At 30.9% G+C, this 13,687-nt stretch overlaps 5 protein-coding genes across 6 annotated transcripts; 4 read left to right on the forward strand and 1 right to left on the reverse strand.

Annotated features, from left to right (window-relative positions):
• The first annotated feature begins 299 nt into the window (after positions 1-299).
• LOC145941555 (transmembrane protein 50A) lies at positions 300-1,637 on the forward strand. Its single transcript, XM_083047697.1, has 4 exons — positions 300-508; positions 752-858; positions 954-1,114; positions 1,195-1,637. The coding sequence occupies exons 1-4, from the start codon at positions 410-412 to the stop codon at positions 1,299-1,301; spliced, it is 474 nt and encodes a 157-aa protein (XP_082903823.1). The 5' UTR covers positions 300-409; the 3' UTR covers positions 1,302-1,637.
• Positions 1,638-2,093: 456 nt separating this feature from the next.
• Grp170 (hypoxia up-regulated Grp170 co-chaperone protein) lies at positions 2,094-7,490 on the forward strand. Of its 2 annotated transcripts, none has more exons than XM_083047725.1 (9): positions 2,094-2,278; positions 2,467-2,604; positions 2,775-3,735; positions 3,830-4,092; positions 4,256-4,389; positions 4,495-4,736; positions 5,458-5,752; positions 5,870-6,299; positions 6,423-7,490. In XM_083047725.1, the coding sequence occupies exons 2-9, from the start codon at positions 2,467-2,469 to the stop codon at positions 6,807-6,809; spliced, it is 2,850 nt and encodes a 949-aa protein (XP_082903851.1). In that variant the 5' UTR covers positions 2,094-2,278; the 3' UTR covers positions 6,810-7,490. The 2 variants fall into 2 exon arrangements, with proteins under 2 accessions (XP_082903851.1, XP_082903852.1); XM_083047726.1 differs by having other exon boundaries at positions 4,495-4,688.
• Positions 7,491-8,257: 767 nt separating this feature from the next.
• LOC145941576 (uncharacterized) lies at positions 8,258-10,048 on the forward strand. The gene is made up of 4 exons (XM_083047727.1): positions 8,258-8,571; positions 8,660-8,862; positions 8,960-9,083; positions 9,491-10,048. Exons 1-4 carry the CDS (start codon positions 8,518-8,520, stop codon positions 9,716-9,718), a joined length of 609 nt encoding a protein of 202 aa, XP_082903853.1. The 5' UTR covers positions 8,258-8,517; the 3' UTR covers positions 9,719-10,048.
• Positions 10,049-10,156: 108 nt separating this feature from the next.
• Positions 10,157-11,374, reverse strand: Sbat (LSMD1 domain-containing protein Sbat). Its single transcript, XM_083047728.1, has 2 exons — positions 11,099-11,374; positions 10,157-10,619 (listed from the first exon to the last, which is right to left on the reverse strand). The coding sequence occupies exons 1-2, from the start codon at positions 11,174-11,176 to the stop codon at positions 10,374-10,376; spliced, it is 324 nt and encodes a 107-aa protein (XP_082903854.1). The 5' UTR covers positions 11,177-11,374; the 3' UTR covers positions 10,157-10,373.
• Positions 11,375-11,644: 270 nt separating this feature from the next.
• Positions 11,645-13,275, forward strand: Nd-24 (NADH dehydrogenase ubiquinone). The gene is made up of 4 exons (XM_083048405.1): positions 11,645-11,850; positions 12,331-12,393; positions 12,470-12,928; positions 13,021-13,275. Exons 1-4 carry the CDS (start codon positions 11,722-11,724, stop codon positions 13,192-13,194), a joined length of 825 nt encoding a protein of 274 aa, XP_082904531.1. The 5' UTR covers positions 11,645-11,721; the 3' UTR covers positions 13,195-13,275.
• The last annotated feature ends 412 nt before the right edge of the window (positions 13,276-13,687 follow it).

Below are 13,687 nucleotides of genomic sequence, written 5' to 3' on the forward strand. Positions count from 1 at the left end.
AGAAAAGTTGCAAGTTGATTGGTTATCGTATGGCTTTTAGCCAATCAACTTGCAACTTTTCTGTAAGAGCCGAATTTGCGCATACGTTTCTCTTGCGAATGAATTCAAGAATCGAGCCCCACTGAAAATATATAATATACGTAACGTAAACTATAGCTTTTCAGTACTGGCAGTGTATATCGGAACATGCCCAATGTAGCATGTAGCTTCCATGTTGAAAATGACTAGTTCATGCTAATCGCCACTTTGCGTTCCAGCGCTGTCTGCATCGAGGAATCTTTTGCGATTCGCCCTTCTCAGTATTATATATACAGTTGTATATGTTGATATCTGTCATTGCGTTTAAGGTTAGCTGTGTAATCGCGGAATCCAATATATCCTTGTATTTCCGATAAAAAGCCCCGAGAAAATGACGTCCTGCTTCGAAAGCATGCAAGTTCCGACCTGCGTTTGGTTCGAGGGCGGCGAGAAGAGGAATGCGCTGGTTTCTATGCTCGCAGGAACACTGGTAAAAAAAAATCTATATTTAAGTTTATATAGTATATATAGATCTACGTTTAATAAATATACGTGTTATGAATCGTAATATCTTATCTATAAGAACGTGAATATTATTTCTTTCCATTGAATCCTATTACTTTATTATAAATATTTATTCAGTTATAAAGATACTGTGTTTTTTTGTCTCATTTCATTTTACAGGTAATATATAAATGTCATATATAATAATTTCACTGAGGTATTGTTTTAGTTTTTCGTAGGATGGTGGTTTATAATAGATGCACATGCAAAATATTCAGATGAAATGTCAAATGCATATCATGTATGCGGAGTGTTTGGTACCATATCACTTTTTATGTAAGTAATAGATTAATAACATTGTTAATTGGATTTTTTAAATTGTAGTATGATAATATTATTATATGCTGATTACTGGAAAAATATTCTTGTAGGGTCAATTCAGTGACAAATGCACAAATAAGAGGAGAAGCTTACAATGGCGGTTGTTTAGGAGCAAGAGGTGCAAGGAGTTGGCTATTTGTTGGATTTGTTATGGGATTTGCAGCGGTAATAGCAGCCTGTTGGATTTTATTTGCTGATTTTGTGGCTGCAGGTATTTTCTCTTTTATATAAAATGTTATACATGTACAATAGTTGTACAAAAAGAGATATGTATTATTATTATTTTTATAGGTGCACCACATCATTGGCCAGGTGTGGGATTGTTCCTGCAAAATGTGTTTATCTTCTTGGGTTCACTCACATATAAATTTGGACGGTCTGAGGATCAGTGGGGCTAATAGAGCCGTATCATTGATTGAAAATATTTTTACTACTATAGGATCAAATTAAGCACAGCACGCAAAACTCGACTGAGAAAAAATCGCAAACTTAATACCCTGTACTGCTTCAAACATAAAATCTAATTACAGCGGCGTCAAATTATTGCTATAAATTATATAATAATTTTTATTTATATTCATTGGAATTGAGAGTGATTACACGTTACATGTATGTATGAGACTTATGATAATTTAAAAAAATAAGAAGATTAGATTATAGTGACTTTTGTGTGATAGCATTACATGCTAGTTATATTCCGCTAATAATCTTTCCAATTATATCAGATAATTATATACACCTTTCAATCTTTGTATTTCCATCTTTATATTTATTCATTTTGTTGTAAGATGTAATAAGATGTATATCTTTTGTCTTAAAATTTTTATAAAGAAGATAATTATAAGTATCTGGTATCGAAATTAAATAAAACATTAAAGCAATGATTAGATCATTATTAATTTTTAATTAAAACTAAATAGTTATGTACATTCGTGAATATGGAAATAATCAGACATAGAAATATATTTAGAAATCAATATTACATTAATTATATTATTATTATATTTATATTTATTTATATATTTCCTATGTCTATGGAAATAATTCATCATTTTTTTTTTTTTTTTTATGACCGCGAACACTCCTGAGAATTAAACAGCGCAGTCGCACGAAAATTGGCTCCGATTTGTCAACGCGGCCCAATGTGAGCCAAGTATTCTCTCATCCTTTTACCAATCGCGATGTGCCACACCGACACATGGTGTCTGCGATGCGGAATATTGCGGAATTTCACGGAGAGCGGTGGAAGAGAAAGATTACGCTTAGACATTTGTTGATTTGATAAAAGATTGCGATATGCACATACGTGTTTTCTAAATGGTCTACAGCTGAGAATCGTTCTCGAATAACGTGTTGTCGAAAACGTGGATACAGGGTGAGCGTGCGTCATTATTTTGCCATTGACATATTTTACGGCGCCGGTATTCATAACCAAAATTGACAGCTAGTGCCTCGTGTATCAATTGACACATCTCATCAATGAACACGTATACGAGTCCCTGAATTTTTTACGATTTTTCTCTCGCCGAAAAGGTATATCTTGGATTTCCATTTCGTTTCCAGATGGAGTTTTCATCAAGAAGTATGTCGATGGCATCATTAGCTTTACTCATCATCGCTACCTTCATCGGTATTAGTGAAGAAATTGCCGTTATGAGCATCGACCTTGGTAGTGAATGGATGAAGGTCGCTATTGTTTCGGTACGTAACATAAATAATCGGTTTTTCTAGTGACTATGTATTTAGTTTACAGATTGATGATTCTGTATTTGAAAATTATTAATCGAACATGTTTGCTGTACTTTTTGTATTTGAAAGATCGATTATATTCCTTGTTAAATAAGCCTTGTTTATTTTGCTCTGCTTTATAGCCTGGTGTTCCTATGGAAATAGCTTTAAATAAGGAATCCAAGAGGAAAACGCCAGTTGCGATTGCATTCAGAGATGGGGAAAGATCTTTCGGCGAGGATGCCCAAGTGGTTGGAGTGAGATTTCCTGAGAACACTTTTTCTTACATCCTAGATCTTTTAGGAAAGCCTATAGACAATCCAGTAGTACAACTTTACCTGAAAAGATTTCCTTACTACGACATCATTGCTGATGATGAGAGGAAAACTGTATTGTTTAGATTAAATACAAATACAACATATACTCCAGAAGAGTTACTCGCACAAATACTGCACAAGGGCAAGGAGATGGCGGAGTCTTCGGCCCATCAAAAGATAAACGAGGCAGTTATCACTGTGCCAGGATTTTTTAATCAAGCCGAGAGGAGAGCCTTGATTCAAGCGGCGGAACTTGCCGAGTTGAAAGTATTACAGCTCATAAACGATTACACAGCGGTCGCTTTGAACTACGGTGTATTCGGCAGAACTGAAATAAATGATTCTGCACATTACATTATGTTTTATGACATGGGAGCCAGTAGCACTACGGCGACGGTTGTCAGCTATCAAAACACGAAGACGAAAGAGAGGGGTTTTGTCGAGACAAATCCTCACGTTAATGTATTAGGCGTGGGATATGATCGTACACTTGGCGGACTAGAGATGCAAATTAGATTACAGAATTATTTAGCAAAAGAATTTGACGCGCTAAAAAAGACACCAAATTCTGTATTTACAAGCCCGAGAGCGATGGCAAAACTCTTCAAAGAAGCCGGACGCGTCAAAACTATACTCAGCGCCAATGCAGATCATTTTGCCCAGATAGAAGGCTTAATAGATGACATTGACTTCAGAATGCAAGTTACAAGGGAAAAACTGGAGGAAATATGCGCTGATTTATTTGAACGTATAACAAATCCTGTGAAGATTGCTTTAGAAACTTCAGGTGAATACCTTTTTATAAGTAAAACACAAAATTGTGATTCTTTTAATAGCCAAATATTTATGTACATACTCAATATATTATAAAATTGTTTCAGCTTTGACAATGGATGTTATATCGCATGTTGTACTGGTAGGAGCAGGTACTCGTATGCCAAAAGTACAAGAGACATTGTACCAATATGTAAAGACAGAATTGGCAAAGAATGTAAATACAGATGAGGCAGCTGCTTTAGGAGCTGCATACAAAGCTGCTGATCTCAGTCAGGGTTTTAAAGTGAAGAAATTTGTTACAAAAGATGCTATATTATTCCCAATTCAAATAATTTTTGATAGAAATAACGATAATAAAGTTAGAAAGGTATGAGCTGATTGTATGTGTGTATTATCTATTAATGTATTTTATTTTTTTGTATTGAATAACTATATTATATATATATATATATATATATATATATATATACACATATATATGTACATATATATGTAACCACAAATTTTTCAAAATTTATTTTTATGTACAGGTGAAAAAGATGATGTTTGGCAAAATGAATCCTTTTCCACAAAAGAAGATTATTACATTTAATAAACATACACAAGATTTTGATTTTCATGTGAATTATGCTGAGTTAGATTATTTATCTCCAACAGAGATAAAGTAAGTATTTGTAGTTTTTATATTTAGCTTTAATATTGGAAATAAATTTCAAGTATTAGTCGATATTATTATGTTTAAAACTACAATATCTAAATTTTTTTACAGGTCTATTGGAGATTTAAATATATCCACTATATTGTTGAATGGCGTAGTTGAAGCTTTAGAAAAGCATGCTAAGGAAGATGCCGAGAGTAAAGGAATCAAAGTGCATTTTAATATAGATGATAGTGGCATATTAAATTTATTAAATGTAGAATTAGTATCGGAAAAATCAAGCACTGTTGTTGACGAAGAAGAGGGTACTTTCTCTTCAATACTTGGCTCAACTATTAGTAAATTTTTTGCAGGTTTGTGCTGAAGGCAATGCAAAAAATGATGCTATTAATTTTTGTTGCATGGATCTCAATTTATTATATTTACATGATTGTCGTTCTTTTTTATACTTTGTGTATATTAAAGAACTATTTATTTTTCAAAAAAATGTTTTATTTGTATGTGTAATGGAAACAAAAATATGTCATATTTGCAAGAATATATGCAAGAATATTTTGTCACATTTTGATATCATTTTTTGCAGAAATTTTTACAGTGATAATAGATTTGTACAATAAATATGTAACAAAAAGTATATAATTATTATTGAATCAAATTATATTGTTGCAGTGATAATTAAATACTAATTAACTGTAAATGTGCTTGTATAACAATATAATTTCTCGAAAGTTTATATATATACACATTTACAATTAATTAGTATTTAATTATCACTGCAACAATATAACTTGATTCTATAATAATTATATATTTTATTATGTTTAATTATATGTTTTATATGTATATATTATATTCTATTTAATTTATATATATATATATATATATATATATAAATTTAATAGAATAGATCTCATATTATATACATTTTTTACTTATAAAATGTGTGCATCGTATTCTATTAAATGTTATTTAAACTTTAGAAGACCTGCATTTATATATCGAATAAGTTTTAACCACTAATTATATATTATTCAAGTATTTAAAAAATTACATAATAAAATCTTGATCTTTTAGGTTCTCAGACAGAACAAGATCCACCATCAGAAAAAACAGAGGAAGTACCAAAAGAGGATATAAAACCAGTGCATGAAGAACCAGAATCTCCAGAGCCGTCAAAGGATACAGAAGAGAAGGAAAAGAAGAAAAATGAGACGAAAATAGACGATGATAAAGCTCCAAATAAGACCGAGAAAGCGGATAAAGAAAAGAAATCTACCATTATTCAAATCAAAGAACCTATCAGTTCAAACGAGATTAAATTAGGATCACAAATCTTATCCGGCAAGAAACTTACGGAATCTCGAGAAAAGTAAGCAAACATATGTTTACATATACATATTCATATATATACATATTTAGATACTAATATTTGGCACAATTATATTTATATTAAACAATATTTATATTTGATAAAACTGTATTTTAGAATACATCGTTTGGATGTGCATGATTCTGAAAAAGTGCGTCGAGAGACCGCGTTAAACAATCTCGAGTCGTATGTAATCGACGCGCAGCAGAAGCTCGATTCCGAAGAATATTCGGTTGCAGCTAAAGACAAAGAGGCCGAAGAAATCCGCAAAGCCTGTGCCGAGATCTCCGAGTGGTTGTATGAAGATGGATTCACCGCGACTGCGGAAGTATATGAGGAGAAGTTAATAACATTGCAAAAGCTAACTAACGATGTCTACGAGAGAGTTTCCGAACACCGAGATCGTCCGGAAGTTCTGAAAGGAATGGTTTCTTTACTCAACGGCAGTAAAACGTTCTTAGAGAATATGCGTAACTTGAGTTTAACGACTGAGATTATTACGCAAGTTGAAGTCGAGACGTTAGAAAAAGCAATTAACGAGACGCAGGTAATTATGTAACTTTGATGATATTTCCATTTTAAACTAATAATGCATTATGTTATTATTACATATAATAACATAATCTTTATAATGCTAGTATATGATATATAAAAGAGTAATATTTTTCAGGATTATTACAAAACAATTTTGAACTATTTCGCGGAAGCACCGTTAAACGTACCAGTAAAATACAAAGTCCGCCATATCGTAAATAAAATGGAGCTACTTGACAGAGAAATTAAATATCTTTTGAATAAAGTGAAGATTTGGAGGCCGAAACAGGAAACTGTGACGAATCAAACGACTGATAGTAAAACAGAAGAAAATGAAGAATCAGCTGCCCCTGAAACTGAAAATGACAAATTTACTGAAGAACAAACTGCATCAGATAATGCGGAAGAACAACAAGAACCGATATTGAAACCAATGGACGCTACACAGGATCCATTAGTTTTATCAGAAAGCGAGGAACCGCAATTAAGTGACAAGCAAGAAAAAACCCATCAAGAACTATAAAAAATAATTTATTTAAAAAGAGTGTGTGATTCTGTTTGTTATTGATCGACGATATCTGTCGATTTAGGCAATTTCTGTAGATTATCTCTTCATTCAGTGCATTTAAAATCAGAACGAGAATTCTTACGTGTGCTGTGGTTGGATAATTATTCTGCGAAAATGTGAATACAAGTTGTTCCCTCTCATTTAATTAATAATATGTATTTATACCAGGATATACATAGTTTTACTATTCATTCATTATTAAAGTTATTGGAAAATATTAATTTTATCTGGCACTATTTGCGATAATTATGTTACGTGCCAAACAATAATGCAGATTTAAATATTCAATTTATTTGATATGAAACTTGTTAAAATTTATTACATAATTTATTAGATACAAAAGAGAAAAGAGGCTAGTTCCATGAAAATTTTACCTCAAATATCCTCACAATCCTTAACATAAATTTTTGAACTTGCATATGAAATGTCTTTTGCTGCAAGTATATCTTTTATATATTATTACATAGAGAATTACATAAGGTATACTACATATTTGTAAAAATGTGAGTAATGAAAACAAAGATTTTGCATATATTTCTTAAAGAATAATAATCTTTTTTTTTTGTAGTATATAGTTTTATATGCTTATATTACATTTGTATCTTTTTTAAATGAAAATTTACATGCATAAATCTCTTTCTATTTTTTATTATTTATGAACATATTGCATAAAAATTATTTTAGATTATATATATATATATAATATATATATATATATATCTAAAATAATTTTGTAGTATATAATAGATAAAAATTTATCACTTAAAAATAATGATAAGATTGGTTTTTCAGCTCTCTTCTCTCTCTCTCTCTCTCTCTCTCTCTCTCTCTCTCTCTCTCTCTCTCTCTCTCTCTCTCTCTCAATGTTTAGAAAAATCCTCTAATAATCAAAAAATCATACATGACATTATTCTATAAATAGGCATTTTGATTCAATGAATTCTTATCCTTCTAATAAAGACAATTGTGTAATTTCGAATGTTACTTTAGGGCATTTATTAATTTGAATAAAAAAAAATAAAAAATATATATATAAAATATTATTGTGTGATATATACGAAAAACAAAATTGTCACGATAAAAATACATGATTATGCTTTTATTTTTCTTAATTATATATATGTATGATATTGTGTGTGATTATGTAAGACATGTTATTTTTTATTTTATTTTTATTTTATTAAATCGAAATTTTGATAATTGAACATTTAAAAATGTTCCGTGACAAATATTTTATTTTTAATTTATTTATTTATAAACTAAGATTCTTTTGCATAAAATTGATTACACTTTCTACATTTAAAATATATGCCCAGTGTTGAAGAAAAAGGAAAAATTAAACATTAACAAATGTCTATATTCTTTCAACCTTTTTATTCTTAATTAATCTTCATAAACTTAATCTTTACTCTCGTGCTTCTCTCTTTCTCACTACCATCTGATTTTGACAAGTGAGGTTATAGAGAATATAGTCTTCTATCGTACTCGCTTTCTTTTAATACGCGCAATGACATTCTTATTTTATAGATATATTAAACTCTTTGAATCGAATAAAGACTAAAAGGGATAAATAAGAAAAAAAAGTTGTCAGAGGTTACTCGATTTGAACATTAGACAGTGGTTCGACTATCTATAAGGTTAATTATATATATTGTCAACAAATATGTCAATGCGTCAGATTTTTAGAAAATTATTAAAAAATATTAAACCTGCTATGGTGAGAATATTTTATATTAATTGTCATTTAATATTTTAATATCTTTCTGCATTGTAAAAATTAATAAATTTCTTGTTTTGATATACAGTATACATCAAGCATGTTATTTACCTATTGTACTTCTTCTGAAAAGCCTAGTGCAGATAAGAAGTTACAATTTGAACCCGTGGACTTAAACAAACTAACTCACGAGTATATGATAAAACAATCTGTATTGAATGCTGTCAATAGTGCAACACAGACATTAACTGTCACTTTTATGACAGTAACGGATTTGAGTATTGAATATAGGTAAATAAAAACAAGATATAGATCTGTGAAAAATGAAACATTTCTGTGATATCGTTCACTATAGAACATTATTGAACAAGCTTAATTTTTTTTGTAGAGAATTACTGAACAAACTCATTTCACTTCTTCAAGAAACTTTAACGTACAATGTAAGTGATGAGCATTGGGATTTGATTGTAGAAGTACGAAATGAAATGCACGAAAAGAAGGAGCAACTTGTGGTAATATTACTGCAGAAAATAATGATAATGCTATTGCATACAATAATGATTTGTGCTTAACATCATATTTTAAACACCTTTCATATATAGTAAAACTTCTGATAATTATTTTAAGAGCCATCTTTATTACTGACTTTGATTTTAATAAATGTTGGAGTAAATAATTTTTAGAACATACATTAAGATCAAAATTATGAATAAAATGGTTTCTAAAGTAATTAATATTCAAATAAAATTTATTCTTTTATACTATACATATAAATAATATTGTGTAATTTAATGTCACAGCATACAAATGTATGCACGCATGTGTGACATACATATAAAACACAAACATGTTAAAAATATGTTGTTAAGCATTATAAAAATTATATATAATTATATATAATGTACAAATATCTTTTTAGAAATTATCTAACTCTATGGAATATGTATATAATATAGCAACAACTACCTCACACCTAAGTTATTTGTGTGAGATGGAAAATTTGTGCAACACACTTTTACAAAGAATAGATGATACAATGAGTAAAATTAAAGCAGAACTTGATAGCAATAGAGAATTAGAACTCGCATACTGGCATATACAGGGAAAGTGTATCAAAGACAGTAAGGAAACAACTGAAAAACAATAGTACATTCTTCTAGGGAATGGTTTTCAATGCTTGGAATATGTTTTATGTTTAATTTTATTAAAAAAAAAAAAGATTAAAAATTTATGTCATATTATGGTAGATTGTATTAATGAAACATTTTCCTCTCATATTTATTGTGAGGTGTACTGTACATATTTAATGTTGATCTCACATTCAATTATCTCAATTCTTGTCGTTATCTATTTTTCAGATAAAAATGCATTTATGAAATCAAAGATATTTAAAGCAGTAGAGCTTAATTGTTCTCATAAATCTTCCATTTAGGATTTACCTTCATGATAAAAATAACTAAAATGCCTTGCTATTCTATGGGTGTGTCTAGTCTAATTATACATTGAAAAAATTACTAATAAAGAAAAAAAATTTTTTTTGCATTATTTCTAATTTTTTAATATTTTTCAAATAAAATTAATCAAGTAATACGAATGTTTGTTATATTTGTTAGATCAGTAATTAACAGTATCAACAATTAACAGCAGTATTTATATCTTTTAATTCTCACTAACTTATTTATGTCGCAAAAATTAAGCTGTCAAAAAGGCAAATATAGTATACTCATAATATCTATGTCAGTAAATAATAAATAAGCATAGAGTGGATTATATATTTACAGACTTGTAAGAGCAGTGCCGTTTTAAACATCTAGATGTATGGAAACAATATGTCGACCAGGCACCATTACCAAACCTAAAACTCTTGCTTCCGTATGTTCGGTAGATAGATATTCAGTGCACGAGCCAAGAATAACATTAGCATCACGATCAGTACACAAGAATGCTCCTCTTAAGACTCTTCCATCAGTCATTTCAATTCGCAAATGTTGGTTTAGCCAACTTCTTAATTTCTGCTTTGCTGGTGACTCCTCAGGAACAATTGCCTGCTACAATTATATAGCATAATAATATTTTGTTCAAGAGAGTATAATAAAATTTAAATATCTCTAGGAAAATTTTATTCTATCAAGTTTTTTAATAATTCTTTTATTACATTGCATAACTTGTGAGAGATTGCTTGATAAATGTATATAAAATATTTGCATTTGAAAAAGCACATATTTTGCATAAATATAATTATCTATTATTACAATAATTTTAATGTCAAGAAGGTGAACAAAGATATATATATATATATATATATATATATATATATATATATGATAATATCTGTCATAAATTTATATATAGATCAATAAATTTATGGAAAAATTAATATAACATAACCTATAAGCGCACTTGACGATTTGAAATTGATCTTGTAAGAAAGATAAGTCGTCGATAAGTTCTCAAACAAATAATAACAAATATCATAAAAGATTAAAGAAATTAATGAAAGAGTCCAAGATAGAATTTGCAGAATTACCTCTACATTTCCATGGATATGTTCGTTGTTCACAATATTACTCAAATTATGCATTGTTTCTTTCATACTTGCACTCATTGCACTCTTGTTGTCTTTACTTTTATTTACAAATATGTAAACTTTTTCTCAAATATATATATATATATAAATATATTAGAGATAAATTGCACATTCTCTTCAGATATAAAACTAAATTTACTTCTCTCGCGATTATACATATGATTCAAATTTATTTTGATTTGCTCACTTTTGGCTTATCCACATGAATTTCTGCAGCAGCATGCAGTGTTGCCAATTTCAGGGGCGACCGCGTGCTGTGGTGGGCGGTGGGGGGAGTAGCGTGGCGGGGGCCCGGGGGTGCGCGCGCCGTTTCGTCACGTGACCGCGTCACGTGGTTTGGCGGCTGCGCAGAGGTGGTGGTGGGGGGCACACCAAACCACGTGACGCAGCCACGTGACACGGTCACGTGACGAAACGGCGCGCGCACCCCCGAGCCCCAACACGCCATTCCCCCCACCACCCGCCGCGGCTCGTGGCTCGCCCCTGAAATTGGCAACACTGGCAGCATGGCGTCTCATCTCATAAGCACGTAATTGATTACTTTCTGTGTCGTCTGCTTTTTCATGAATATAGCGGAATACGAGTTTTTGACGTATGCTCCAAGTGTTGTGAACAAGAATTTTCTCGTATCGGGCTTGACATTCAGCTGTATTGACATGTTGACGTCTCTACGTCGAGCTTGTGGGCTCCTCGTGAGTGTATATTTTAATTTTATTGTAATATTTTGCGGAAACTTTATCATTTCTATATATTCGCCGCAATTTATTTCTCTGCTATAACCTCAAATACCTTACATAATCTTTGAGCCTTTTAATTTGTGTAAATTGACTTTGTACAATTAGAGACGATTCGTTTTTTGTCGCGAAAACTTTGTAAATTATATCTTTTTAATTATAATATTTTTACACACGCACAAAAAGTGACAAGAGTCTCTATATTTTATTCAATATAAAGTATGCATGGTCTTATTTAAAAAGAATATTTTTTAAATATTTTTATCTTTATACTAATTTTAAATTTATGAAAAGCAAAATAAGTAAAGAATAAAAATATTTGAAATCTGACAAGAAGATTATTTCTCTCTCTCTCTCTCTTTGCCTATTTGACATCTGTCACTTGACCCCTTGCTCGATCATATGGTTCTTATTTAAGAGTAATTTTATTCTTAACAGGCTCCAAGAAACATTAGGGGAGTGCAGACAACAGTGAATCGCGCATCAGATCAGCTGTTTGTGGTATGTATGATAAATAATAACATATCATTTCAATCAGAAGATATTAACATGATATTACATTGTATTCCAATTTTAGCACAGAGATAGCGAACATGATAATCCTAATACACCGTTCGAATTCAACGAGTCAAATGAGAAACGGATCCAAGCTATTCTCGCCATATATCCCGAAGGTCACAAGCGTGGTGCCATGATACCTCTGTTGGATCTAGCACAGCGGCAACACGGCTGGCTACCTATTTCTGCGATGCACAAAGTCGCAGAGATATTGAATGTGCCACGTATGAGAGTTTACGAGGTAGCCACATTCTATACGATGTTCAATCGCAAGCCCATGGGCAAGTATCACGTACAGATCTGTACCTGCACACCGTGTTGGTTGAGAGACTCAGATTCGATAGTAAAGGCTGTGACGGCGGCTACGAATTGCGAACTCGGCGGCACCTCCGCGGATAAACTGTTCACGATTTCGGAGGTGGAGTGTCTCGGTGCTTGCGCGAATGCTCCGATGTTCCAAGTAAACGATGATTATTATGTATGTATAATTATCATCTTAAAAATAAAGGCGATAATTTTAACAGTAATGAAAAACTATATTTATTTTTGTTTTCTCTTTCTCTTTCGTAGGAGGACTTGACTCCAGAGACTGCAACAGCTGTAATAAATGCTCTTAAGAAAGGCGAAAGACCTCCACCGGGTCCACAGAATTCTCCAAGATTCGCGGCTGATCCTGCAGGTGGACTTACATCATTAACATCTCCACCACCAGGTCCTGGATTTGGAGTTAGATCTGACTTGTAAAATTATTTGTTTTCGGTAGGGTTCCAGTGTGTATATTAATAATGTAAAAAAAGTTATCAATAAATATATCAAAATGTATTATATATTGACACACATTTTGATATGTCATTTCTGTTATTTTTTTATGTTATAAATGAAATCTTTTTATATCTACAAATATCTAAATTTGCCATAATTATTTTTTCCTATTGTATAATTGAATATAGTTAAATATCGTCTATTTTTATAAAAACGAAAATGAATACAAACTATATTTGCTATATGAGAGTGTGTGTGTATATATATAATTTTCTATTATTGAAGAACGTGATAAAAAAATTATAATCACTCGAAATTCAAAGAATTTCATTGGCATAAAAGAAAATATATATTATCGCACATAAATATATCTTATATATAATATGTAAATATACGTTTATAGGATTTTATCCAGTGTAAAAAGGTTATGCCGGTAAATACATACCAAACAACGACACGGGAAACTGTAAAAATT

Source organism: Prenolepis imparis, unplaced genomic scaffold (genome assembly GCF_030444845.1).
Source record: "Prenolepis imparis isolate NDT839.2.m4 unplaced genomic scaffold, iyPreImpa1.0 SCAF_10, whole genome shotgun sequence".
NCBI classification, from domain to species: Eukaryota; Metazoa; Arthropoda; class Insecta; order Hymenoptera; family Formicidae; genus Prenolepis; species Prenolepis imparis.